A 27,944-nucleotide genomic window follows, 5' to 3' on the forward strand; every position below is an offset into this window, starting at 1 on the left:
ACAAATAGAAGAGACATTTAGAAACACAAACATAATGTCTACAGGCAATTAGTTGGGTAAAGTTGACAATAAAATTCCAAGTAAAAAGGGATTGAACATGTCGATACGTCCCACAACAACTAAGCTGTACACATATCTTTGTTTAAAGGCGCTGTCACACAAAATGAAATGGGGTTTAACGTCCTACTTTTCTTCACCGACCGGGTTAATGAAGACGGGATATGCCATACAGTGTGCTTTGACGGCAATTATTTTGCCCGGACAGCAGCGCTAGGGTTTACGCTTAAATCGACTATCAGGGTTTTTTGGGGGTTTTTTTGCGTTGACGCCAACGTGAACGCGGGATCTTAGTATTTTGTCCCATCCGAACCACTAAAAGCTGTCCTTGTAGGGTCCTTAGTCCTTAACCATTCCGACGTGGTTTCCCCTTGTCAGTGGTGCAGAACGGGGGGCCTGACAAAGACAGCTGTTTAGTCTTTCGGTTGAGACGAAAAACCGATGTCCCGTGTATACATTGGAATGCACGTAAAATATCCCTTGGCAGTTGGAATTCGATATAAGAGTAGGCGATAGTGCCGCTGCCCGGGCAAAATTTCCCTCATAGCACACTGAATGGCGTATGCCCGTCTTCATAAGCCCAGTATAGGAGCAGAACAGTAGGACGTTAAACCCCATTTCATTTCATTTCCTTAACCACCAAAAAGGGGAACACACACTGGAAAATCCGCCTTATCTTAGACGAGGGTTCTTTTATGTGCACATCGGTTTTTCGGACCATCCGAAGGACTTGAAGCATGTCCTTGCCATGTCCTCCGTTCTGCACCAATTGCAGGTCTTTCTTTAGGTCTGAAATGTTATCTAAATTATTAATTAGACATTAATTAACTTATCCAGACCATAATCAACTCTCGATGGCATCGCTAGCCTGCGTTATTTACTGGATTATGATCCCATTTGCTGCTCGACTTACATTCATAATTTAATCATGAAATGGATGATCGAGAATATGTTTTTTTATCGTACAGACTTTAATAATGATGATCGAGACTAGGCCGAAATTTCAATGGCTTAATTTTCGGTTCATAGTGGATCAATTTGACTGAAAGTTTCAGCAAATTGCCTTTACATTATCTAGTTTTTAACTATTATAGTGAGAACTGCCAACTCTTTATCTTATCTCCCATAATGTATCTTTAAGTGAGTTTCAAATGGTAACCCACCTTTAATGAAATGTTTTGCTTTACATAAAATATTATTGATTAGTATTCACATTGTATCGCTCAGATGTATCCAAAACAAGTAATCCTGTGATTACAACTAATCATTAAATTATTATTAAAACCATCATGACAGGAGGTTTGATTGACAGAAGGAAACTAGTCTATTAAATATTCACACTTTAATAATAGTCTTAAATTACCAAAGAAATGAAATGTGGTTTAACGTCATACTGTTCTGCTCCGACTTGCATGGGCTAATGAAGACGGGTATGCGCCATACAGTGTGCTATCAGGGACATTTTCTGCCCTGACAGCGGCGCTACGGACTACTCTTATTTCAAATTTCAACCGACAATGGATCTTTTACGTGTATGTCAATGTGGACACGAGACCTCGATTTTTCCTCCCATCCGAATGACTAGACGTTGTCCCTTGCCAGGCCTTCGGTTCTGCACCACTGACAAGCTGGGATCGAACACGGGACCTCCAGGTTAGCGAGCCAATGTCTTACTCACTGGCATGGTCAGTTTCTAGTCGTTCGGATTGGACGAAACATCGAAGTCCACTGTGCACATATGCGTACACGTTAAAGATCCCTTGACAGTTATAAATCGAAATAGGCGTCTAACCATAGAGTTCTATGGTTATAACGTAGCGCCGTTGTTCGGACAAAATTTCCCTCATAGCACACTGTATGGCGTATGCCGGTCTTCATTAGCCCAGCCAGTGCAAAGCAGTAGGATGTTAAACCCCATTTCACTTCATTTTTTAAAGATACATTATGGGAGATTAGATAAAGAGCTGGCAGTTCTCACTATAATAGTTAATAACTAGATAATGTAAAGGGGATTTGCTGAAAATTTCAGTCAAATTGATCCACTCTGAACCGAGATTTTAGCGATTGAATTTTCGGCCTAGTCTCGATCATCATTACTAAAGTCAGTACGATAAAAAAAAAACATAGGCTCGATTATCCATTTCATGATTAGATCATGAATGGAAGTCGAACAGCAAATCGGAACCCAATCCAATAAACATCGCAGGCTAGCGATAACATCGAGAGTCGATTATGGTCTGGATAAGTTAATTAATGTCTAATTAATAATTTAGATAAAATTTCAGGCCCAAAGAAAGACTTGCATTAGGCAGATTTAGCTCTTCCATAATGTATGTTTAAAGATAACCAGATTTCCACTTGCTAAATATAAACATGAAATATCGATAAGCAGCTCGCAATTGCATTTTGATTTTTCGGTCAATATCTAACATGTTATTTAACATTTAATTATATAAAAAAAAGAGAGAGAGAGAGAGAAATGGGGTTTAACGTCCACTCGACAAAACTAGGTCATTTCGGGACTAACAAATGGTTTAATTTTTTTTCAATAATTCGCTTGCGCGTAGGGGTCTTTAGCAGTGGGAGGAAAGCGGAAGACCCAGAGAAAACCCACGAGGTTGGACAGGCGACCCTACTCCTTGTCACGTACAACCGGGGATTCGAAAACACGCCAGTCGACTCAATGACAGACTTAATGATACAGCGCGCGCACGCTAACCATTCAGCCATCCAACCCCTCCCCCCTATAAAATAAAATGAAATTGGCTTTAACGTCCTACTTTTTTGCTCCGACTGGGCTGATAAAGACGGATCATTGAATCAAGAAAACAAAACGAAAATATCAACGGTAGATAATCTCACGACTTGGATTTTATCGGATTAAAAAGAGTTCCATGAAAAATGTTTTCCTTTATTTTGTTAATGTAGAATGGTAATGAACTGCTCTTTTCATTTTCTTTGTTTTATTTGTTTCGTTTGAATTTGATTTATCTGTTTAGTTTTTGATTGTTTAATTTTTGTTAATGAAGTTGATTCTTTTAAACTTCGTTTATTATTTTTGAACTCTACTTGGTGTAGGTGTTCATCAGGTAATACGTCGACTGAGTTCAATGAAAGATTGGCCGGTTGATTTGTTGGATATAAACCTTTGAATAATAGCGCATAACAGGCAGCTGTGTTTAATTATGTTTAATTATGTTCTCCTGATTTTGATTGTTTCTGTGTGTTTGAAGTATATGTTTGTGATATGCGCTTAGAAACACTTCACGTGTAATGAAGCGCTATATAAATCGAACAATAATAATAATAATAATAATGAAATGAAATGGGGTTTAACGTCCTGCTGTTCTGCTCCTATCTAATGAACACGGGCATACGCCATACAGTGTACTATGAGGGAAATTTTGCCCGGGCAGCGGCACTATCGCCTACTCTAATATCGAATTCCAACTGCCAAGGGATCTTTTACGTGCATTCCAATGTATACACGGGACCTTGGTTTTTTGTCTCATCCGAAAGACTAGACAGCTGTTAGACAGCTGTCCTTGTCATGCCCTCCGTCCAGCATTACTGACAAGGGGGAACCACGCCGGAAAATTTGGATGAACTTTCTCGGCCTATGCAGGGATCGAACACCCGACCTCCAGGCTAGTGAGCCAGCGTCTTACCCACTTAGCCACGAGATCCCCGAGGTCCATCCCAAAAATTTTACCCAACAGTGGCACTGGCTTGTTTATGGCGAATGTTGTGAAATTTTCAATTCATCATCTGGTCGGAACTAAACCATTTTAGGGTCGACATTCTTTTCATAGATTCAACATTTGCACTATAATGTAATTTACAAGGGATTCAAATGAAGATCGGCGGATTTTATGGCAGCGGTACTAATTTTTCCTACATAAGCATGCCACATAAGCATGCCTCATTCATACAGTATGCTCGCTCAGTCAGCTGTTTCAAAAAGGTTTACGGATTTTAAATCACGGTACAATATACGAGGCTTAAAAGGGTGTGGGGGTGGGCGGATATTCTTTAAAACACGATTAAACTGAGTTGATCTTAATACCCTTTATGACCCTGGCTTAATACCAAATGTAACAGATTGTCAGATATCATGAATATGACGTCATACGCCATTAGTCCACCCGATCCCCTTATACGATTCGATCCAACTTTTACATCAGTTGGCGGGTTTCACTTGATGAGGAGGAAGGCCCGTAGCCAGTTCTAAACATAACCAGGTAGGATATTCTTATATTCTTAAAAGGCGCACCCGGATTTCATAGGGTAGGTTTAAGTCTTCAAGTCAAATGGCAAAATGCGACGATAGCCCAATGGTCATGTAAGAAAAATTTAGTGGTAACTCAACTGTTCAAAGGATTGTCTAAAGCCTGTCACTAAGTCAAGTCTCTTGGTTTCGATCCGAGGCATTCGAATTATTGAAATAAATTGTACCCCCTGATGAGTAGACGTAGGGTTTCACGATAATAGTACTGTCTAGGGCTGATTCAGGTATGATATTAGGCGAGTCTGGGGACGTTTTAGATATAATACTAGGCGAGTCTAGGTTCGTTTTAGTATATGATATTAGGCGAGTCTATATGGACGTTTTAGATATGATATTAGATGAATCTGGATGTTTTAGATATGATATTAGGCGAGTCTATGGACGTTTTAGATATAATATTGGGCGAGTTTAGGTTCGTTTTAGATATGATACTAGGCGAGTCTAGGTTCGTTTTAGATATGATACAAGGCGAGTCTAGGTTCGTTTTAAATGATAATACGTGAGTCTATACGGAACTTTTAGATATGATATGAGATGAATCTGGGTGTTTTAGATATGATATTTGGCGAGTCTATGGACGTTTTAGATATAATATTGGGCGAATCTAGGTTCGTTTTAGATATGATATTAGGCGAGTCTAGGTTCGTTTTAGATGATAATACGTGAGTCTATGGACGTTTTAAATATGATATTAGGCGAGTCTAGGTTCGTTTTAGATATGATATTAGGCGAGTCTAGGTTCGTTTTAGATATGATATTAGTTCAGTCTATGGACGTTTTAGATATGATATTAGGCGAGTCTAGGTCCGTTTTAGATATAACATTAGGCTAGTTTAGGTTCGTTTTAGATATGATACTTGGCGAGTCTAGGTTCGTTTTAGATATGATATTCGGCGAGTCTAGGTTCGTTTTAGATGATAATACGTGAGTCTATGGACCTTTTAAATATGATATTAGGCGAGTCTAGGTTCGTTTTAGATATGATATTACTTCAGTCTATGGACGATTTAGATATGATATTAGGCGAGTCTAAGTTCGTTTTAGATATGATATTAAGCGAGTCTACATGTAGGTTCGGTTTAGATATGATATTAAGCGAGTCTAGGAATGTTTTAGATATGATATTAGTTCAGTCTTTGGACGTTTTAGATATGATATATTAGGCGAGTCGTTATAGTTATGATACTGTATAAAATGTAATTGAATGACCCCTTTAATCAATTAAATGTATAACAATGCCCCTTTATTAATATCCATTCATTCATTCATTCATTCATTTATGATTGGTATTTCAGATATATCAAGATGTTAACAAGGTTTGTATGTAGTAGAAACTGGAGATATTTGTTTAAATTAACGTGTATATCTGTATTGGTATTATTGGTAATCAACAGTCTTACTATATTAGATGAATATCAGATCATTAAACCATTCACTAAACCACAACAAAAACAAATCAGGTAAGAAGAAGATTTATAATTGTTCAGGGCTGAGGTCACGAGATGCCGAACCCTATCGACATTCAGCGTTCTGTGACTTTCCGTTCCGGAGTTATTTCACCATTGCCGAAAACCTCGTGAACGTGATAGAGGTTATAGTTTTTAACAGATCCGTTTCAAGTTTGGTAGATGTATTGGGGTCATGAGCGGATGCACCCTATCGCTTTCTGCGACTTTAATTTCCGGAGTTATCCCCCTTTTTCCGAAAACTTTGTGAAGGTTACATGTTTTTATTCTTTTCAAATTTAAATGTGAGGCGTAGTTTTGTATTAAAGCTTATGATTACAGGACGAAATCCAATCCAAACTACTTTTATTTAAAAAAAAAAAAAATTAAAATCATTGTGGTCCAAATATTTTTCAAATCGAACTATTATAACTTACTAGAAAGTGCAGGAGGATCGCACCACACACAAGCAAACGCCCAAGAGACAAACCCTCAGACAAGATAATACACAGACATTGCCATTAATTAACAGCAAACGTGTATGTCAAAACAAGTGTACAGCTCCGTGCCGTGCCTACTTTGCTGAGAACGATGTAATTTGACTGAAATTCTCAATATATGCAATTTCCAGTATCTGCTTTTGAAGTAAGATAGCATGAACGCATTGATCGGTCAGCCCTTTATCTAAATCTCCAATTCTAAATCAAATCATTAAATGACGATCGTATTTCAATCCGTTTAAACCCCGCCACCCGATGGTTTAAAGAGTAGGTTGTAGGCATGTCATGTGAACAAATGTCGAAATAATAATTCATGCAAATTAAGATATTGCTCGAAAAATGAAAATCAAGATCAATGGTTTTAATTGAATAATGTTGAATATTTTCAGACAGCCTCGAAGTGAGAAATGGATCGTGATGGACAATACAGATATAAACCCTGATCACGTGACTTTATTAGATGACCACAAGGACTGGGAGGGTCTTGTGATGGATTCTACAAAATCTAGACAGAGAATTAGGTAAATATTACTCATTATTTCAGCCGTGAATCCAGGATTTTCTCCACGAAGGGAGAGGGAGAAACAGGGTTTAACGTCCACTCGACACAAACTAGGTCATTTCGGAACTAACACATGATTCAATTTTATTTCAATAATTCTCTTGCGCGTAGGGGTCTTTAGCAGTGGGAGGAAACCGAAGGACAGAGAAACCCCACAAGGTTGAACAGGCGACCCTACTCCTTCTTGTCACGTATATACATCTATTTTCTTTATCTTATGGTCGCCCCCCCCCCTTAGTTACGAGCCTTAACGTCTTACTCTCCTGCACCAACCATGAAGACATGGACACGCCATACACAATGCTTTTGAGAGATTGTCAAGTTGTCAAGGGATCTTTGCGAGTCATATACACGAGGCCCAGTGTCATACTCACCGAGTGACCCCATCTTCAATTGAAGGCTTGACCTCGCTTTAACTCCATACATCGTATCAAGGCCTTCACGTAATGATTTACATTTTTTTTTCGTCACTAATTTCGATTGTCCTTGGACCCAGCTCAAGCCCCCTCAGATTCCTCGATAGGAAATACCATCCCGAATACCAAGTTTCGCGTTTTCCAACTGAAATGTCGAGCAGTGATATTTAATGTCAAGTTTGCTGGAACTTTTACACTGTTCCGCTATGATTATGCAATGATCCACTTCACATCTTAGTCCAAACTTTACTAATTTACGTTTCTGTTCTTCCATTATGCTAGTAAGATTGCTTTTCTTGTTTTCCGTGAGTTTTTCAAGTAAAAAAAGCCCTCAACGGCTGTAAAGGAATCTATTCCGCTATCTGTGGTAAAGGGAGATAGCTACCTAAAAGTTTGGTAATTTCAGACTAGCTGTTGTAAAATTCCTAGTCGTTGATCCAGGAACATGCGAGTCACCCTGGCTTCCGTTCCACTGTGCGTGACGGTGTCGCAATATCCTCCAACTTTCAGAATCCCGCCAGATGGTTCGAATTTTCTTGAGTTTACAGAATCTCGACAGGTGTTTGTTACGGTATATCTTTAAGAAATTGTATTTGTTGTTTCTTTTAGGTGTCAAACATGTCGAGGAAATCAACCGATGGATGGAATATTAGAAGCCGTTAAAAACCAGGCGAAATTTATCTACTATGCTGATGACGTGTTTTCCCTTCATAAGGACCTGCCCGAACTCAAACTAAATCCGCTATCGTACGGTTTAGACTTCAATGGAAACAGCTCGCAGTTTGATTTAGAAGCTCATTTTAAATCCGGCAAGGCGAAGTCACCGTTGAGTCAGAATTTAAATAGTCACTACCGACTGGGTGGGTGGAGGACTTCACTTATTCAAGCTTTTGTTCCCACAGAAATGTTGCTCCACCCATCCGAAAGCGCAGATAATATAGACAACAGAGTCCCTGGTATAAGTCTTCCTAAAAGCTATTATCACCCATTTGCTCAAAAGGGGAGTTTGTATTTTTATGAGGCCTTTTGGGCCTTGGCGCCTATTGACCAGAACTACTACACGGCCTGGTCTCTAATGACAGAACGTCTACTGGAGGAGCTCAGTAATGAGGTCATGTTTAATGCTCCCAGGAAAAACACACAACGGCGCAAATACGAACACATGGAGGTGGAAAAGATCGCACGTCTTAGCGCCATGTTGAAACAGTGGATTTGTCTTCCTGGGCTTCAGTTTTTCCAATGTGTGGAATTATTAACAGATGATCTAGTCGCTAATCAACATTTACCTAAAGATGTTGGTAAACTGATTAAAGACTTCCTACAGAAGTTGAACTCTATTGGGTATAAACAGCCTGCTAGACTTCTCAGCTCCCTTCCCAGACCATTTATCCCACCTGTAAATAAACTCATTTTCTGGCCCGGTTACACCACGGATCGCAGTGAAAAAGGTTTAAATAAATCCCTCAAGCCCATGTGTAATTCAGGATTGGGGAAATGTAAGGAGGTCGGATATCAAGTAGAGACATCCATTCCCTATTATGACAACCTGCTTCTGGTTGTGGTGTTTAACCGTCCTGGTCACTATGGAGTTGTCGACTACCTCGAAAGGATGTACCGACCGTTTTTTCCTAATATGCTTTATTGTGGACATGACATGAACAATTTTTTATCTGTTTACAATCTCCTTGATAGAAAGGTTTCTTTTATTGAAGTCGATTTTAATTTAGGACAGTATGGATACCAATGTGTCCAAAAGGCGATACAGATGAACTATGACGTAGAGGGATACATCCATCTTAGTGACGATGTTCTATTAAATGTTTGGAATGTCCAGGATCTTCCCAAAGATAAAGTGTGGTTCCAGGGAAATATGAGGATAGCCCATTTCATCCAGCATGTTGTCCCGGATATATGGAAACATCCTCATTGGGGTCCGTGGGTATCACCTTTTGGACGCGCAGCAGCTAAGAGAGCTGTGAGTATTTTACAAAACTTGGCACTGGTGGAAGAGAAAGTCAGGGATTTTATGTTTATGCTGTCTACGAACGTCGGAGGCCAGGATCGTGTTTATTACCAAGCATCTGATATTTTTTACATCCCGAAGCGCTTCGCGGAACTCTTCGCTTATATCACAACTGTGTTTGATTCACATCAAGTTCATCTTGAGATCGCGGTACCGACAATGTTAAACGGCTTGGATCTGAATGAGAACATTGTGTTTATGAATGGGTCTTATCTCTGGTATCAAGACCGTGGGTTATATCAGTTGAAATATAATTATCAACATGTTTTTATGCATTCCGTAAAATTAGGACCGTGTATTGCTGATCCCACGTGTCAAAAGTTTATCTGTCATCGTTATTTACCTTGTTTATATTCTTCTAAATAAATTAATTGTTCGGTTTTTATTTCTTCTCTTCAGACCATCGGGACAAGGACACAAAAGCCTTATGTCACACCCCTTCCCACCCACTTCTGGGCGTGGTTTACATTTTCACACATTTTCGACTCATTCTCAAGAATAACCTGCTGGATTTCAACCAGAGGGGTATGTACGTTGTTTGAGTAATGCTTATTCATATTGGGTAATGCTTATTCAGATTGGCTTAAACGGAGTTGGTCTTCCCCGAACGACTATATGCTGTTCCTTTCCCGGTAATCCGTCCAGCACCGCTGCCAAGGGGTTACCAGTTACCACCGTGGCAAATTCCGAGGAACGTTCTCGGCCAACTCCAGGATCAAACCCTGGAACTGTTCCAGTATCCTTTGGTCGTCAAACGAGAAAATGTTTGAAATTCTAGTGACCCGTTGAACCATCCCAACATCAAAGATTTGTAAATATATTTACTCGGCAAAATTATAGGGACAGTGGGACAATTACCCGTTCTTTTGAAGGCACTGCATCATTTTCACCCATAACCCGCCGACATGGCGCCCGTGTGGGTAGTGTTTATTCAGATTGGTGTCCGTATAGATTAGTCTGCGATATCACCCTAGGTGGAAACGGGCGTTAAGCCCCACGAATGAACAAACCCTCAAGTTAGATGGCCACAAACGCGTTTTCTTTGTCATTCGGAACCGTAAGAACAGCAACTATTTATGTGCCCACATCAATTCCAGATTTTTTTTGATTTTTTTTTTGGGGGGGAGGGGGAAATGAAATGGCGAAGCGCACTGCCAGGGATATAGGGATAAGCGCAGGAGCCTGGTGATAATGAGTATACTCATGCGCAACTTTTGTTATCATTCTTCACACTCAAAAAAAAACAGCGGCTGCCAGGCAGGATACGCCCACATTTTCGAGAGATGGATAGAAAACAAGCTAAAACGAAAGTGATTTTTCCTACAATCAAGGGCCATAATTCAGGAAATTACAATTCTATATGCGCATATATCGGCAGGAACCAGGATCTTTGAGTTATAAACTTACATTTCAAGTTTCAACAAAATCGGATAAAAATTGTGACCTGAATAGAGTCCACAACCTTGATATACCATATTTTTACGCAATTTGAGAACGAGGGGCAGCCATTTTGTCTGTCAGGTTTGGGCCGATTTTCTCGAAATTCGAACTCAGTCGTCCTTAGGGTGTAACGGTGATATAATAATACATTTTTTTAAATCGGATAAAAATTGTGACCTCTATAGGATCCACAAGCTAAAACGCGATTTTTCGTACAATCAGGGGCCATAATTCAGTAAGTTACGGTCCGATATGCGCGGATAATGAAAGGAACCGAGATCTTTGGGTTATAAACGTACATTTCAAGTTTCAACAAAATCGGATAAAAATTGTGACCTTTATAGGGTCCACAACCTTGATATACCATATTTTTACGCTATTTGAGAACGAACGGCGGCCATTTTGTCTGTCAGTTTTGGGCCAATTTTCACGAAATTCGAACTCAACCGTCCTTAGGTTGTAACGGTTATATATTAACATGGTCTTTTAAATCGGATAAAAATTATGACCTCTATAGGGTCCACAAGCCAAAAAACACGTTTTTGGGTACAATCAGGGGCCATAATTCATGAAGTTACGGTCCGATATGCGCGAATATCAAAAGGAACCGAGATCTTTGTGTTATAAACTTACATTTCAAGTTTCAACAAAATCGGATAAAAATTGTGACCTCTATAGGGTCCACAACCTTGATATACCATATTTTTACGCTATTTGAGAACGAACGGTGATATAATAATACGTTTTTTTAAATCGGATAAAAATTATGACCTCTATAGGGTCCACAAGCCAAAAAACGAGTTTTTGCGTACAATCAGTGGCCATAATTCAGGAAGTTACGGTCTGATATGCCTGAATATCGAAAGGAACCGAGATCTTTGGGTTATAAACTTACATATCAAGTTTCAACAAAATCGGATAAAAATTGTGACCTCTACAGTGTTCACAAGCCAAAAACGTGATTTTTCGTACAATCAGGGGCCATAATCCATGAAGTTATGGTCCGACAGATGCCAATATCGAAAGGAACCGAGATCTTTGGGTGATAAACCTATATTTCAAGTTTCATTGAAATCAGATAAAAATTGTAACATGTAGACTGTGGACGTCCGGACGGACCGACGGACAGGGGCGACGACAATATACGTCCACATGAAAATGTGGGCGTATAAAAAGTTAACACCTCTTTCATTTTCCCCCAATTGTAGACATTGGACCCCCCCCCCCCTCTCTCCCCATATCTCAAAACATTCGCCCACAGCAGCTAAATCGTCCGGGCGGTCGTCAAGGGTTGTCGCATATTTATTCCTTTGTAGGTAATTGGGGGCCTTTACAAGGCAGTTCCATACAGATCAGATTATAAATTTTGTCCTTTGAGGGTTTACAAGGTTCAACAAACTGAAATTGTTGAAATTTGACAGGATATTTAGTTTTACTAATTTAAATAATGCATATAAATTTCATAAATGTTCACAATCACCATAACTATTGACGGAAATTGCTGAAATTCAATAGACCTGTTTCACAAATTTAAATGATGCATATAAATTTCATACATATCGGATGATAACTATCATCAATTGAGCATTAATAAGGTTTAACAAAGTGAAACAAGGGCAATAACTCTAGAAGTAATTATTGTAAATTGCTGAAATTCAATAGGCTTTTTCGTTTCACTAATTTAAATCATGTATATAAATTTCATAAAGATCGGGTGATAATTTTTTTGCGTTAGAGCGTTCACAAGGATCAATAAAGTGAAACAAGGCCCATAACTCTAGACGTAATAAACGGGAATTGCTGAAATTCAATAGGCTTCTTCGTTTCAGCAATCTAAATAATGCATATAAATTTCAGAAAGATCCGATGATAACTTTTGACGTGAGAGCATTCACAAGAGTCAATAAAGTGAAACAAGGGCCATAACTCTAGACATAATAAACGGAAATTGACGATATTCAATAGGCTTCTTCATTTCAGTAATCTAAATAATGCATACAAATTTCAGAAAGATCAGATGATAACTTTTGGCGTTAGAGTGTTCACAAGGTTCAATAAAGTGAAACATAGGCCATAACTCTAGACGTAATAAACAGAAATTGATGAAATTCAATAGGCTTCTTCGTTTCACTAACTTAAATATTGCATATAAATTTCACAAAGATCGTATGTTAACTTTTGGCATTAGAGCGTTCACAAGGTTCAACAAAGTGAAACAAGGGCCATAACTCTAGACGTAATAAACAGAAATTATTGAAATTAAATAGGATTCTTCATCTCACTAATGTAAACAACATATATCAATTTTAAAACAATTGGATGATAACTTTTGGCGTTGGAGCGTTCACAAGAAATTGTGGACGATGGACGGACGGACCGACAGACGACAGAACTTCAAAAGAACACAAGTAATTTCTGTATATCAACAATATTCACATTAAAATATCTATCCAATATCTGGTTTTCTTCATACATGTATAAAATTATTATCAAGTACATATTTATCACTGATTTGAATCTGAACACATACATGTACCAAGCAAAATATACATAAACTGGTTTTATATGGAAGACCAAACAGCTCATTAATCAGAAAATGAAATGAAATGAAATGGGGTTTAACGTCCTACTGTTCTGCTCCTAAACTGGGCTAATGAAGATGGGCATACGCCATACAGTGTGCTATTAGGGAAATTTTGCCCGGGCAGCGGCACTAAACCCTACTCTTATATCAAATTCCAACTGCCAAGGGATCATTTACGTGCATTCCAATGTATACACGGGACCTCGGTTTTTCGTCTCATCCGAAGGACTAGACAGCTGTTAGACAGCTGTCCTTGTCAGGCCCTCCGTCCTGCATCACTGACAAGGGGGAACCACGCCGGAAAATCTGGATGAACTTTCTCGGCCTATGCAGGGATCGAACACCCGCCTTCCAGGCTAGCGAGCCAGCGTCTTACCAACTTAGCCACTTGATCCCCCTCTCATTAATCAGTGTTCATAATCCTTAGTTCTTAATTCATAATCCTTAGTATTATTTCTTCCTTTATTGTGTTATTTCGATATTTGTATATTTATGATATTTACAAATCAGACATATGTCATATCAGAATTGTTTCTTTGTTTAATTTATTTGTATTTTAATATGAACAACAAATTTCCAAATACTAATCTTGCAAAACCATTGTCAAAAAACATTTCTCCAAATTAATCTAACCTGAATATTATGACGAAAGTTGTCAAAAGGCGCTACCAAACCTTAAAACAGTAGCTGAACTATACAGTTCTTTGATAATATACATTATTCCTTGTAATTCAAAGCTTCATATAATCATTATTAAATTTTTATATAATTATAATTTTAAACAATGTAGTTATAATTTTTTAAATAATTTCGTAAGGGAGATGAATTATACTAAAGATCGTTTCAGATTGAATAAAGAGCTGTTTGGTCTTCCATAGTTTTGATCTCAATACATAGTAAAAATCAAATATACATAACTGGTTTTAATCTCATTATACACAAAAATTATACATAACTGGTTTTAATCTCATTATACACAAAAAATATACATTTAACTGCCTAGTGCCCACTAGACTGGTGAATAACTGATATTCTATAAGCGTAACCTACAGTTCATTTAAATGCTCAATTGATACTGGTTTTATAAAACCAGGCAATCGTTAAAACAGTTTAAAATAATGTCTGAACGGGCTTGAAAATTCTAACTTTTTGCTTATAGTATGTCATGTGTGAATGCAACACTACCCTGGTGATTTTTAAACTAGTGTAAAACCAACGTTCATCTTAACAACATATTATTAGTTAAGAGGGTTACTTCCATACAAACAGGAAAGTTTTAATCTCAATAAATACAGTACTAAAAAATATAAATACAATGTAAGATACTACCTTGATATACCATATATTAGTTAGAGGGTTACTTCCATACACACAGGAAAGTTTTAATCTCAATAAATACAGTACTAAAAAGTATAAATACAATGTAAGAAACTACCTTGATATACCATATATTAGTTAAGAGTGTTACTTCCATACACACAGGAAAGTTTTAATCTCAATAAATACAGTACTAAAAAATATAAATACAATGTAAGATACTACCTTAATATACGATATATTAGTTAAGAGGGTTACTTCCATACACACAAGAAAGTTTTAATCTCAATAAATACAGTACTAAAAAGTATAAATAACTCCACAAATACATACTTATGGAAAGATAGGTTGCCAGGCAATGAAACATACGCCCACAGCAGATATATCGTCCGGGCAGTCAACAAGAGTTGTCACATACTTTTACTTTTTTCGGTAATGAAATATTTATAATACACTAAAATCTGATTAAGAGTAACAACTCATTAAGTAATTATCAGAAAGCCATTAGAATTTGTTTGGTTTTTATAAAGTTCTACCCCATGCTAATGTTTAGTATACAAAACTTTTAACATCATGGATTTAGCTGTTCAAGTCATAAAGATTCTTTGAAAATCAATATACTTGTTCGTCTCAAGACCTTAAACACTGTGTATAAATTTAAAGTCAATCGGATATTAACTTTAGCCTCTAGAGCGTCCACAAGATTTTTCAAATCGCTGAAAATAACTAGGCTTCTTCGTCTCATGGTCTTCAACACTGTTTATAAATTTAAAGTCAATCGGATATTAACTTTAAGCTCTAGAGCGTCAACAAGAATTTTCAAAGTGATCAAGGGCCATAACTCTGGCAGTAATTATCGGAAATCATTGAAAATCAATGGGCTTCTTTGTCTCATGACCTTAAACACTGTGTATAAATTTAAAGGTAATCGAATATTAACTTTGACCTCTAGAGCGTCCACAAGATTTTTTGAAGTGATCAAGGGCCATATCTCCGACAGTAATTGATCGCTGAAAATCAATAGGCTTCTTCGTCTCATGACCCTAAACACTGTGTATAAATTTAAAGTCAATCGGATATTAACTTTAGCCTAGAGAGCGTTCACCAGCAATTGTGGACGCTGGACGGACGGACGGACAGGGTTGACATCAATATACGACCACATTTCAATGTGGGCGTATAAAAACAGCTACTTAATTTATTTGGGCGAAGTTTTGAAGAGTATTATTATTCTTGTATTACTGTATTAACTTGATAACGTTAAGAGAATACTCTTCGAAACGTCGCCTAAATAAATAAGTAGCTGTTTCTCCATAAGTATGTGTTTTTGTGTATTGCTCTATTCAGATCTGAAAGATTAAAAAAAAAAAAATAACTCCACAAATAAAATATCAATATATAATGGTGAAGAACTAACCGATAACTGTAACTCAGAGGGTTACTTCCATAAATGCAAGAATGTTTTAATCTCAATAAATACTTAAAAAATATACATACAATGTAAGATATACATAAAAAAAAATAAATATCAAACGGTGAAGAACTGATAGTCAGTGTAACTGTAATTTAGAGGGCTAATGAAGACGGGCATATGCCAAACAGGATGCTATGAGGGAATTTCTTCCTGGAAAGCAGCCCTATGGCCTACACTTATATCGAATTTCATATGCCAAGGGTACTTTTACGTGAACGCCTACATGTATGTGTACATCTGACTTCAGTTTTTCGATTAAAACTAAATAATAAACTATAACACAATATCAAAGAAAACAGCTACTAATATATTTGTATTAGCTTGATAAAGATACATTATGCAAGATTTAGAGGAAGCTGGTCATTCTTTCAAAAAGAAAAGTTGATCAAATTACTTTATTCTTAGCCAAGTTACTCCACTCGGCTCGAAACTTTAGAAGTCATTTCGAGACTGTCCTGTCTCACCAGCTCGACCGACACCGCAGATGATTTACTCGCCGAGACCCGGCTCCCCAGTTAGCTTATCTGTTTTGGTTGATCAATCTTGGGCTGCGGTAAACACTATTCAGCCACATTCTCTGCCTTGACATTGAAAACATTACGGCTCTTATGGCGAGAAAATAATACAAAATCTACTTCACATTTAATAATTCACATATAGATAATAAGATAGTATTGAATCACAATACCTTAAAAATAGAGAGAGACAGAGAGAGAAATGGGGTTTAACGTCCACTCGACACAAACTAGGTCATTTCGGGACTAACATATGGTTTAATTTTATTTCAATAATTCGCTTGCACGTAGGGGTCTTTAGCAGTGGGAGGAAACTGGAGGACCCGGAGAAAACCCACAAGGTTGGACAGGCGACCCTACTCCTTGTGATGTACAACCGGGGATTCGAAACCACGCTAGTTGACTCAATAACAGGTCTTATGATACAGCGCGCACGTGCTAACCATTCGGCCATCCAACCCCCCCTTAAAAATAAAAGGAATGAATGACCAGCTGCATTGTACAAATACATATTTAAACTATCAAACAGAAACACAAGCGGCTGGCAGGCGGGATACGCCCACATTTTGAAAGAGATGGATAGAGAACAGGCTAAAAACAAATGTGATTTTTTGTACAATCAGGGGCAATAATCCAGAAAGTTATGGTCTGAAATGCGCAAATATCAAAAGGGACTGAGGTCTTTGGGATATAAAGATATGTTTTATGTTTCATCAAAATCGGATAAAAATTGTGACCTCTAGACTCCAGAGGGTCTAGAGGGTCCACAACCTTCGTATTACATACTTTAACAAAATTTGCGTACAAAGAGTGGCAATTTTGTTGGGCACTGTTTCAATTTTCTAGAAATTCCAAGTCGCATATCAAACATGACAAAAGAGATGATAATATAAAGTTACATGATATAATTTAATATAAAGATGAGAGAAAGATTAATGATGTCATGAAATGATCAGCCTCTTGAGGATGACCCATGCTTAAAGATACATTATGGGAGATAAGATAAAGAGATGACAGTTCTCGCTATAATAGTTAAAAACTAGATAGTGTAAAGGTAATTTTCTGAAAATTTTAGTCAAATTGATCCACTATGAGCCGAGAACGAAGCGGGTGAAATTTTCGCATAGTCTCGGTCATCATTACTAAAATCATTAATATAAACAGCATAGTCTCGATTATCCATTGTTTTGATTTAATTATCAATGAGCATTTGCAGCGTATAGGATTCTAATCCAGTCGATATCGTAGGCTAGCCTTGACATCGAGAGTTTATTATGGTCTGGATAAGTTAATTAATGTCTAATTGATAGTTTAGATAACATTTCAGGCCTAAAGAAAGACTTGTAATAAGCAGATTTTGCTCTTGCATAATGCATGTTTAAATTAACACTTGGTTTATTAAACTAAAACTAGGTTGCTAAGTATCCTATTCTTAATACCTTTAAATTGTACAATATCTTCAAAACCAATAAATATAAGACTATATGTACATGTATATCCCATAGTTAATGCCATTAAATTGTACATACATGTATATTCTACACTCTACTCTCTAGAAAACAAACAAACATATAAGACCATGTAATATGGGTAGGATTCCATGTAGTTTTCATAAAACTAAGAGTGACTAGTTTTATGAAAATTTGAGTAGTTTAGTGAAAATTTGAGTGAGGTAGAAAATTTTTGTGAAAACAGATACTGACAATGTTTGTAAAACTGATACTGAATTTCGTAAAACCTCAGTACTTTTGTAGTATTGATTTTAAAGCTACGTTCCCAGAAAAGTATTTATCGGGTGGTTATTTCGAATAAAAGTATGGCAACTTTGGTATATATCGAAAGTAGAAATATCCAATCTTACTAGAAAAATACTTGATTCCCTGAAAAACACTCATGGAGCACAAACAGGACAAAAATGTAAGGGTTTCCCTAATCAACAGCACGACTATTAGGAGTGTCTGCACGTGTGACGTCGAAAGTTGCATGCGGAGATTGAGCGCTTGATGTACATTTTGATAAACATTATGAAGAATTAGACGTACAACACTTTCTGAGATAAAAATCACGGAAAAAGACGCGGGCCATGGATAATCGGAAAATTTAATTAGGCTTCGATATTTGTAATAAATAGTCAGCGATTAAAGACATCGTCTTGTGTATGCAATGAATTCTCCTCCGACTTCGCTTGTGTTGCTAGGTGCTGAGAGAGGTAAGTCACATGACACAAACATGACCTCTTTTAATCGATTTTTTTAATAGCCAGGGTATTCCCCAACAACTGCAATGTTTTGAGATGGATTTGAAGCAAAATTATGATAAATTAATTAGTTTGAATATTTTTAGTCAAAATATATCACCAAATCACCCAGTTTGTACCCGGGAATGTATCTTTAAAGTGTTGTTTTTTAAAAGAAAAATAAAAAAAAATAAACCTTGATCTATAAATGTGTTAAAATAAATTGTATAAAATATCAGGGACTAACATATGGATTTAATTTTATTTACATAATTCGCTTGTGCGTAGGGGTCTTTAGCAGTGGGAGGAAACCGGAGGACCCAGAGAAAACCCATGAGGTTGGACAGGCGACCCTACTCCTTGCCACGTACAACCGGGGATTCGAAACCACGCCAGTCGACTCAATGACAGACTTTATGATACAGCGCGCGCAGGCTAACCATTCAGCCATCCAACCCCCCTGTATAAAATATCAATGAGTAACTAATATAACATAACCATCAGATTCTTAAAGCTGCTGATTAAATATCAATTGGTAATAATACACTTGAGTAACTACATGTATGTATGGTTTAATGGTCAAGAGTGAGACATTAAGTAATATATTAATACTGCATGTGGCGTAAACCGAGTGTTGTTTCAATATATTACGCAATGTCTTTAGCTCGAGACCATTAAACAACTTAAAATACAGACACTATCCTGCACGTGCTTTTCAATGAAATACGTCACGCAAGTCCAATATTTCATCTAGTATTGATAATGTACGACTGGCAAGTTGCCCGTACATTATTGGACATAATGGTACCCCAACATCAAAGGATGACGTCACATCTGTATTTTAAATATAGAGAATCATCTACGAGTCATCTTTGATATCAAAAAATATCAACACAAGTCGATAAAGTAAAAAAAAACAGCGGCTGCCAGGCAGGATATGCCCACATTTTGCAAGAGATGGATAGAGAACAAGCTAAATACAAAACGATTATTTGAATAATCCAGGAAGTTATGGTCTGAAATGCGCAAATATCAAGAGGGACTCAGATTTTCGGAATATAAATATATGTTTCAAGTTTCATCAAAATCGGATAAAAATTGTGACCTCTAGAGGGTCCATAACCTTTGTATTACATACTTATACACCATTTTTTATTAAAAGTAACTTCTTTTTTTTTTTATTAAAAATGGACTATTTTTATTTGATTGACCTTCATGGAAACACTGGGCCAAAAGGACTTTGCAATGGTTGAATTGCTGTCAAAAAACTGATGTATCACTACACCGTAATGTAATCAAGTTCAGTAAAAGTGAAATCTATAGCAAAGAATTATATTTATTTATTTGTGCACGTAAGAAAGGATTGGGTGATAAATAAAATCTCCTACGAGTCTTTTTTGATATCAAAAAAGACTTGTAGGAGATTCTCTATACTAAACGGTTTTTAAAATGGAAAAAAATTGTGACATGTAGAGAATCCACAAGCTAAAAATGCAATTTTTCGACCAATCAGGGGCCATAATCCAGGAAGTTACGTTCAGCTATGTGTGATTATCAAAAGGCACGGAGATCTTTATGATAAAAACATATATTTAAAGTTTCATCCAAATCGGATAAAAACTGGGGTCTCTAGAGGGTCCACAACCTTGATATACCATATTTTTATACTATTTGCTTACAAGGGGCAGCCATTATGTCCATCAGTTTTTGTCCGATTTTCACGAAATTCGAACTAAACCATCATTAGTGTATAAATGTGATATATTCACATCGGATAAAAATTATGACCGCTATAGGGTCCACAAGCTAAAAACGTGATTTTTCGTACAATCAGGGGCCATAATTCAGGAAGTTAGGTTCGATATGCGCGAATATCAAAAGGAAACAAGATCTTTGGGTTATAAACTTCCATTTCAAGTTTCAAAAAAATCGGATAAAAATTATGACCGCTATAGGGTCCACAAGCTAAAAACGTGATTTTTCGTACAATCAGGGGCCATAATTCAGGAAGTTACGGTTCGATATGCGCGAATATCAAAAGGAAACAAGAAATTTAGGTTATAAACTTCCATTTCAAGTTTCAAAAAAATCGGATAAAAAATGTGACCTCTATAGGGTCCACAAGCTAAAAATGAGATTTTTCGTACAATCAGGGACCATAATCCATGAAGTTATAGTCCAATACATGCCAATATCGAAAGAAACCGAGATCTGTGGGAGATAAACCTATGTTTTAAGTTCCATCACAATCGGATAAAAATTGTGACCTGTAGAGTGTCCACAAACAAATGTGAACAGACAATGGACGGACAGGGGCAACTACAATATACGTCCACATGAAAATGTGGGCGTATAAAAACGATAGATCATATTGGTATATTCCTGGACAGCCCAAAACTACTGCACCTTAGACGGTTCGAGTTATTGTAGAACTGTATACTAGTTCTTGGGGAAACTCCATACTCCTCGCAGTGTTTCGTTTGATTAGAGCTAATCCCACTAAACACTGCTTTTTTGGAAGCAAATTTCTGTTCCAAATCAACAACCGATTAACAACCAATAGCTAACTGCGTAACAATATCGCTACATTTTAAACAAAGCTCCAAATTGGACCAAATATGTTTACATTACGTTACGTCATGACTCACGATTTTATTATGCCAAATTATCCAGTGCACAGCAGAATATTGCAGAAAAACTAATTGCGTGACAAACGAGGCTATCAACACGTAAACAATGCAAAACAATAGTGTATGGAGATGAACAAGACTTTCACCGTTTTTAATGCCTAAAATCACTGTCCAAAGTTTAAGGGAAGACCCCAGATTAAACAAAGGGCTGTCATGTTGCTGTACTTGGGATAGATTTGATTGAACGCAAAGCATAGACACACTCTCTCAAAAGCTCAGGTATCAGAAGCCAATCCAGCAATGGCCAGAGAGGGATTTCTCGAGCCATTGCCTCAGGAATATGCATATATTCATGTGCCTGAAAGTTGTATTAAATGCTAATGGGTTAAGTTCCACCTGTTGCCACACGAAGACTTTGAATGACTATATTTCTATAAATACTGTAAAAAATAAAAAGATAGTGTTTTGACTTGTCGTGTTTTGATCTCGTGGGTATCTTTGAGGACGTTTGCCAGGTGATACCAGTCATCCATTGAGTGGGTCGTATAAACCTGAATCTCCACACGAGGTCTGAGAGGAAAGTTTGGTAAATACATACTATAGAGAACTTGTTGATCTGTACTAATCCATTTTAACTCTAACATTTTTGTGACGCTCTTCATATAATCTATACAATGGACGTACATAAGATCCGTTTTACCAACAAACAGCCCCCCTCCAACCCACACTAAATTATCCGTTATAATATCCTCAATAGTAGACGAAGAATAATGGGCTTTGATTTCATTATAGGCAATCTTTGTTGAATCAAAATCAGGAGGTAAAGTTAACTTAAATTTATTCTTTTCCCATGCCACAAAACGATATAATCCAATATCCATCCAACTTATGAATTTGGTATCAGTTAAATTCTCCACAATAACTTTGGCGATTAGTTCAAATTTAACATGCATACATGAACTGTAATTCTCATTGACTGTATTTGGATAATGTTTTGGATAATTTTCTTGCGACATAACGTCTTTAATTTCCGGGGCTATTCTAAAGGCCCATAAATCATTCCTGGACACCAGATAGATCTGTGTTTCATTTTCACAAACACCTTGTCGGAGTTCTTTCACTTTTTCAACAATTTCTTGTGAATCTGTGAACGCTATTAGCGGATTTTCAATTCTTTTGATGCTTTCCATCCACCTTTTGTATTTAGTTGACGTAAATGTTCGAAGCATGCCTTTTTGAAAGGTACCGATATCAAAGTAGGCCGTTACTATGGTAATATCTGACGATATAGCAGGATTATTATATTTTTCATGAATTCTCCACATCTCTTTGTTTTCCATCCAGTTTATAATCTTCAGCTGTGAAAATACAAAGTGAATAATACAACAAAACTATCAATAAAAGAGAGAAAGAGAAATGGGGTTTAACATCCGCTCGACACAAACTAGGTCATTTCGGTACTAACATATGGTTCAATTTTATTTAAATAATTCGCCTGCATGTAACGATCTTTAGCAGTGGGAAGAAACCGGAGGCTAGACAGGTAACCCTACTCCTTGTCACGTACAACCGGGGAATCGAAACCACGCCAATTGACTCAATGACAGACCTTATGATACAGCGCGCACATGCTAACTATTAGGCCATCCAACCCCCCTATCAAAGATAGGTTGCCAGGCAATGAAACATACGCCGACAGCAGCTATATCGTCCGGGCAGTCAACAAGAGTTGTCACCTATTTTTACTTTTTTCGGTAATGAAACATTTATAATACATTAAAATCTGATTAAGAGTAACAACTCATTAAGTAATTATCAGAAAACCATTAGAATTGGTTTTTATAAAGTTCTGCCCCATGCTAACGTTTAGTATACAAAACTTTTAACATCATGGATTTAGCTGTTCAAGTCATAAAGATTCTTTGAAAATCAATATACTTGTTCGTCTCAAGACCTTAAACACTGTGTATAAATTAAAACTCAATCGGATATTAACTTTAGCCTCTAGAGTGTCCACAAGATTTTTAAAAGTGATAAAGGGCCATAACTCTGGAAATCACTAGGCTTCTTTGTCTCTTGGTCTTCAACACTGTATATAAATTTAAAGTCAATCGGATATTAACTTTAGCCTCTAGAGTGTCCACAAGAATTTTTAAAGTGATCAAGGGCCATAACTCTGGCAGTAATTATCGGAAATCGCTGAAAATCAATAGGCTTCTTTGTTTCATGACCTTAAAGACTGTGTATAAATTTAAAGTCAATCGGATATTAACTTTAGCCTCTAGAGCGCCACAAGATTTTTCAAAGTGATCAAGGGCCATAACTCTGGCAGTAATTATCGGAAATTGGTGAAAATCAATAGGCTTCTTTGTCTCATGACCCTAAACATTTTGTATAATTTCAAAGTCAATCGGATATTAACTTTAGCCTATAGAGCGTCCACAAGCAATTGTGGATGCCGGACCGCCGGACGGACGTACAGGGGCGACAACAATATATGACCACATTTCAATGTGGGCGTATAATAAAAGGATTGAAATTGAAATGAAACAATGATTAACATTCTACCTTTCTGAACCAATTGGGTTAATGAAGAAGGGATGCTACATGATATATGAGGGAAATTTTGTACAGGATTCCAACTGTCGAGGGTTGTTTTGCATGCACACCAACAGAATTCCAAATGTCAAGGTATCTTTGATATGCATGCAAATGTGTACCACCTGAAAGGCAAGATGTTGTCTGTTGTCAGGCCCTCCATCATGCAACACTAATATGGGGGAAACCAGGCTTTTTCGTCTCATGAACAAAGACACAACGGAATGATGAATTTAGCCTCTAGAATGCCACAAGATTTTTCTATAGGATGGAGAACAAGTGGTTGCCATGCAAGATATGCCCACATTTTGTAAGAGATGGGCTAAGAACAAGCTCAAAAAAGAAGTGATTTTTCATACAATCAGTGGCCATAATCCAGGAAGATACTCTCTGATATGCATGAATATCTACAGGAACATAAGGCCTGTCATTGGCAGGGTTTCGAATCCCCAGTTGTACATCACAAGGAGTAGGGTCGCCTGTCCAACCTCGTGGGTTTTCTCTGGTTCCTCCCGTTTCCTCCCACTGCTAAAGACCCCTACACGCAAACGAATTATTGAAATAAAATTAAACCATATCTTAGTCCCAAAATGACCTAGTTTGTGTCGAGTGGAAGTTAAACCCCATTTCTCTCTTTCTCTCTCTGTGGAGTAAGTACAATCAAGTGTGGACAGACACAGGCAACAACCATATATGACTACATTGACCCCAATAACACTAACACATGTACTGTCAAAGATCAGTAAACAATACAGAAATACAAAAAGGGTTAAAATGTGGATGTATGAAAATACTTACATTTGATTTCCTCTCATTCCAATCCTCTGGGGTCAACCTCATTATTCCATCTAAAATCATATAAAAAGATAGTTGCCAGGCAATTAACCATATCCTCACAGCTGCCAAGTCATCCAACCAGTCAATAAAGCTTATCACAAAATTTTTCAGATCGATCAGGGGCAATAACAATAGTAGGACATTTTGGACGACTGACTGAATTAAAAAATCTAAAAGACAGGGAACAAAACAAGTAGTGTACGCAGTCCACTAATACTTTATTTAAGGATACAACGATACACACAAAAATAATCGTGATTAATCAGGATTATTGCAAAATGAATAATCGTGATATCTTGGATTATCGTAATGAGATAATTTATCATGATAATTCAAGTAATCATGCTTGAACGATTCATTATCGCGATTATTAAACTGATAAAAACGTAAAAGAAATATTAATTGTACAAACAACGGTGCCAACTGGATAATCAATGGTCAACAATCGGGCTTGTGGAGTTGGTTTCTATGACAACAATACTCTTCTCAACACCGCATGCAGTGGGATAACTAGAAACTGTATATGTGAGATGTTTTATTATCCTACTGTCATTTTGACAAGATTTCAGCCAAAATAATACATATACTTTCCATACGTTATAAATTTGATTCTCCCAAATCATAACTGCAATTAATTTAAAAATAATCATGATATATCACGATACAGCGATTATTGAGAAAGTAGGTGATTATTTAATCACCTGACCCAATAATCACAATTAATCGGAATTCCCGAGCTATCGCTGCATCCTTAACGTTGTCACATGTGAATCTTTAGGTAAAATCCAACTATGCAGTAGTACAGTCAAATGTAGTAGTCTCCCTTTAACTCTATTGATCTGTGTATACCGTAAATGCTATCAAACATCCTACATGCTGCATGCATCAACCAGCCTAATCAAGACAGGCATATTTGCCATTCAGCATGTCTACTGTTAATGTTGTTTTTTTTTACAGGACATTGGTTTTCACCCTATCTGAACAATTTAAGACTCTGTTCCTTGCTGGGGGTTAGATGGACAGAAAGTTCTAAGTAACTAGTGAAATGAAATGAAATGAAATGAGGTTTAATGTCCTACTGTTCTGCTCTGAACTGGCTTGAACTCTTTTAGCAGACATCTATATTTTCTGCTTGTCTTTAAAAAGGACTGGCTAGGAATACTACCTTGATTAAAGTTTAATACAAAAAAAAATGTTCAATATTTCTATTTTATTTAAATATACCTAAGAATTAACCCAGACCGGACTTTCAAGCTATATTCATTCAGAAGTGGTAACAGGTGTTCTTGAAAGAGTTACCACTTTGTACAATCATTTAACAGATACTTACATATTATATAGTAGACCACTGTTAGACAACTAATATACAACACATAGTCTACGGGTTGTCGATATAATTTAGACATCTTTTAAAATCTAAAATATACAAAATACAATACAATTCTCAAAATATAGCCTATAATTGACCATTTTAAAATAGAAATGAAATGGAGTTTAACGTCCTACTATTCTGCTCCGAATTGGGCTAATGAAGACGGGCATACGCCATACAGTGTGCTATTTGGGAAATTTTGCCTGGACAGCGGCACTACGGCTTACTCTTATATCGAAATCCAACTGTCACTTGAGGGATCTTTTATGTGCACACTAATGTGTACATGGGACCTCAGTTTTTCATCCCACCAAATGACTAGATAGGTGTCCTTGTCAGGCCCTCCGTCCTACATCACTGGCAAGAGGAAACCACTCCGGGTCAAGATATACAATTGATTAATAAAACATATCAAGATATACAATTGATTAAAACATTTTAAGATATATAATTGCATGTTAAGATATACAATTAAACCAAACAACTAGAAGAGCAGCTGTTCCTTGCCTGGCCCTCCGTCCTACGAGGGGGGAACCCATTTGTGCCAATTTCTAGGTCCAAAATATTAGCGATTTAGCTCCTTTAAGATTCATGCCCAGGACGCTGGTGAGTAAAAGGCTGATCGTTGAATGATACCTCCCTATCTGGTCGGATAGTGGTTAGGCGACAGGCGGTATCTGGTCACCTCTATAGTATTTGTCTCGGCAATTCGTGCCTGAAATTCAAATACTGCCAAGCTGCATTTTCAGCAGTCTATTTTTCAAATTTTACTGGGGGGGGGGGGGAATCGCCGTAGCCGTAGGGGAAATATTTTCCGTTATGTTCATGCAATGCATTGTGCTTACGGTACTGTTATACCAGCGTATTCCATTGGCAAGTTTAAAGGAGCTAAATCGCTAATATTTGGGACCTAGAAATTGACCCAAATGGGCCGCAACGCATATAATAATGTAATCTGATTGTATATAAACTGATTTACATTCAATTGTTTCCGTTTTGACTCTAATTTCAAATCAGTTATGTTCAGCGAAATACGGCATGTGTCTCAACCCTATAGCAATTTCTAGCGTCTGGTTATTCCAGTCTATTAAGCAGGCTCTCCAGTTAAATATGTCTAGCCTCGTTCTTTCTGGTCACTAGTTGCAAATGACGCTAAAACGCACTATGGTACACGATTCGTGTACCATTGGTAAAATGTCTATTTTGTCTTAAATATTGGATATCAGAAGCCTGCCTTTTCCTGGTAAGATCACAACATCAATGTTGATTTGAATTGACAAATATTTTGTATTTTCAACGTGTAAGACTTTGTATGATATTGAGTTAGACTTGACTTAGCTACTTTAATAACATGTACAATCCTAGGTCAGTAACGATCGATCGCCTACAACCTCACAATGACATTACAGTAATGTACCGCTCATTAACGGATACAGATGGCAAGATGTTGGATGCAATTCTACTGTAATTTCGCATTAGTATACATTCTTTTCATGAAGACTATAACATAACGTATTTATTACCGTTATCAACTCACATCATACAACTTCCTTTCGTTCGCCATCATTACCCTTCACGCCAATAGAGGCTGTTGTTTACGTTCACCACAGTGCTACTCTCACCGGGAGCACTCGGCAAACTCCGTTAGGC

General features: G+C 37.1%; 1 protein-coding gene across 2 annotated transcripts; it reads right to left on the reverse strand.

Moving 5' to 3' along the window:
• Positions 1-20,621: 20,621 nt before the first annotated feature.
• Positions 20,622-27,920, reverse strand: LOC126815861 (uncharacterized). 2 transcript variants are annotated; one of them, XM_050541858.1, is made up of 4 exons: positions 27,832-27,920; positions 26,253-26,338; positions 24,884-24,933; positions 20,622-22,845 (listed from the first exon to the last, which is right to left on the reverse strand). In XM_050541858.1, the coding sequence occupies exons 2-4, from the start codon at positions 26,326-26,328 to the stop codon at positions 21,919-21,921; spliced, it is 1,053 nt and encodes a 350-aa protein (XP_050397815.1). In that variant the 5' UTR covers positions 26,329-26,338; positions 27,832-27,920; the 3' UTR covers positions 20,622-21,918. The 2 variants fall into 2 exon arrangements, with proteins under 2 accessions (XP_050397815.1, XP_050397814.1); XM_050541857.1 differs by having other exon boundaries at positions 27,818-27,904.
• Positions 27,921-27,944: the final 24 nt, after the last annotated feature.

Source organism: Patella vulgata, chromosome 3, assembly GCF_932274485.2.
Source record: "Patella vulgata chromosome 3, xgPatVulg1.2, whole genome shotgun sequence".
NCBI lineage: Eukaryota > Metazoa > Mollusca > Gastropoda > Patellidae > Patella > Patella vulgata.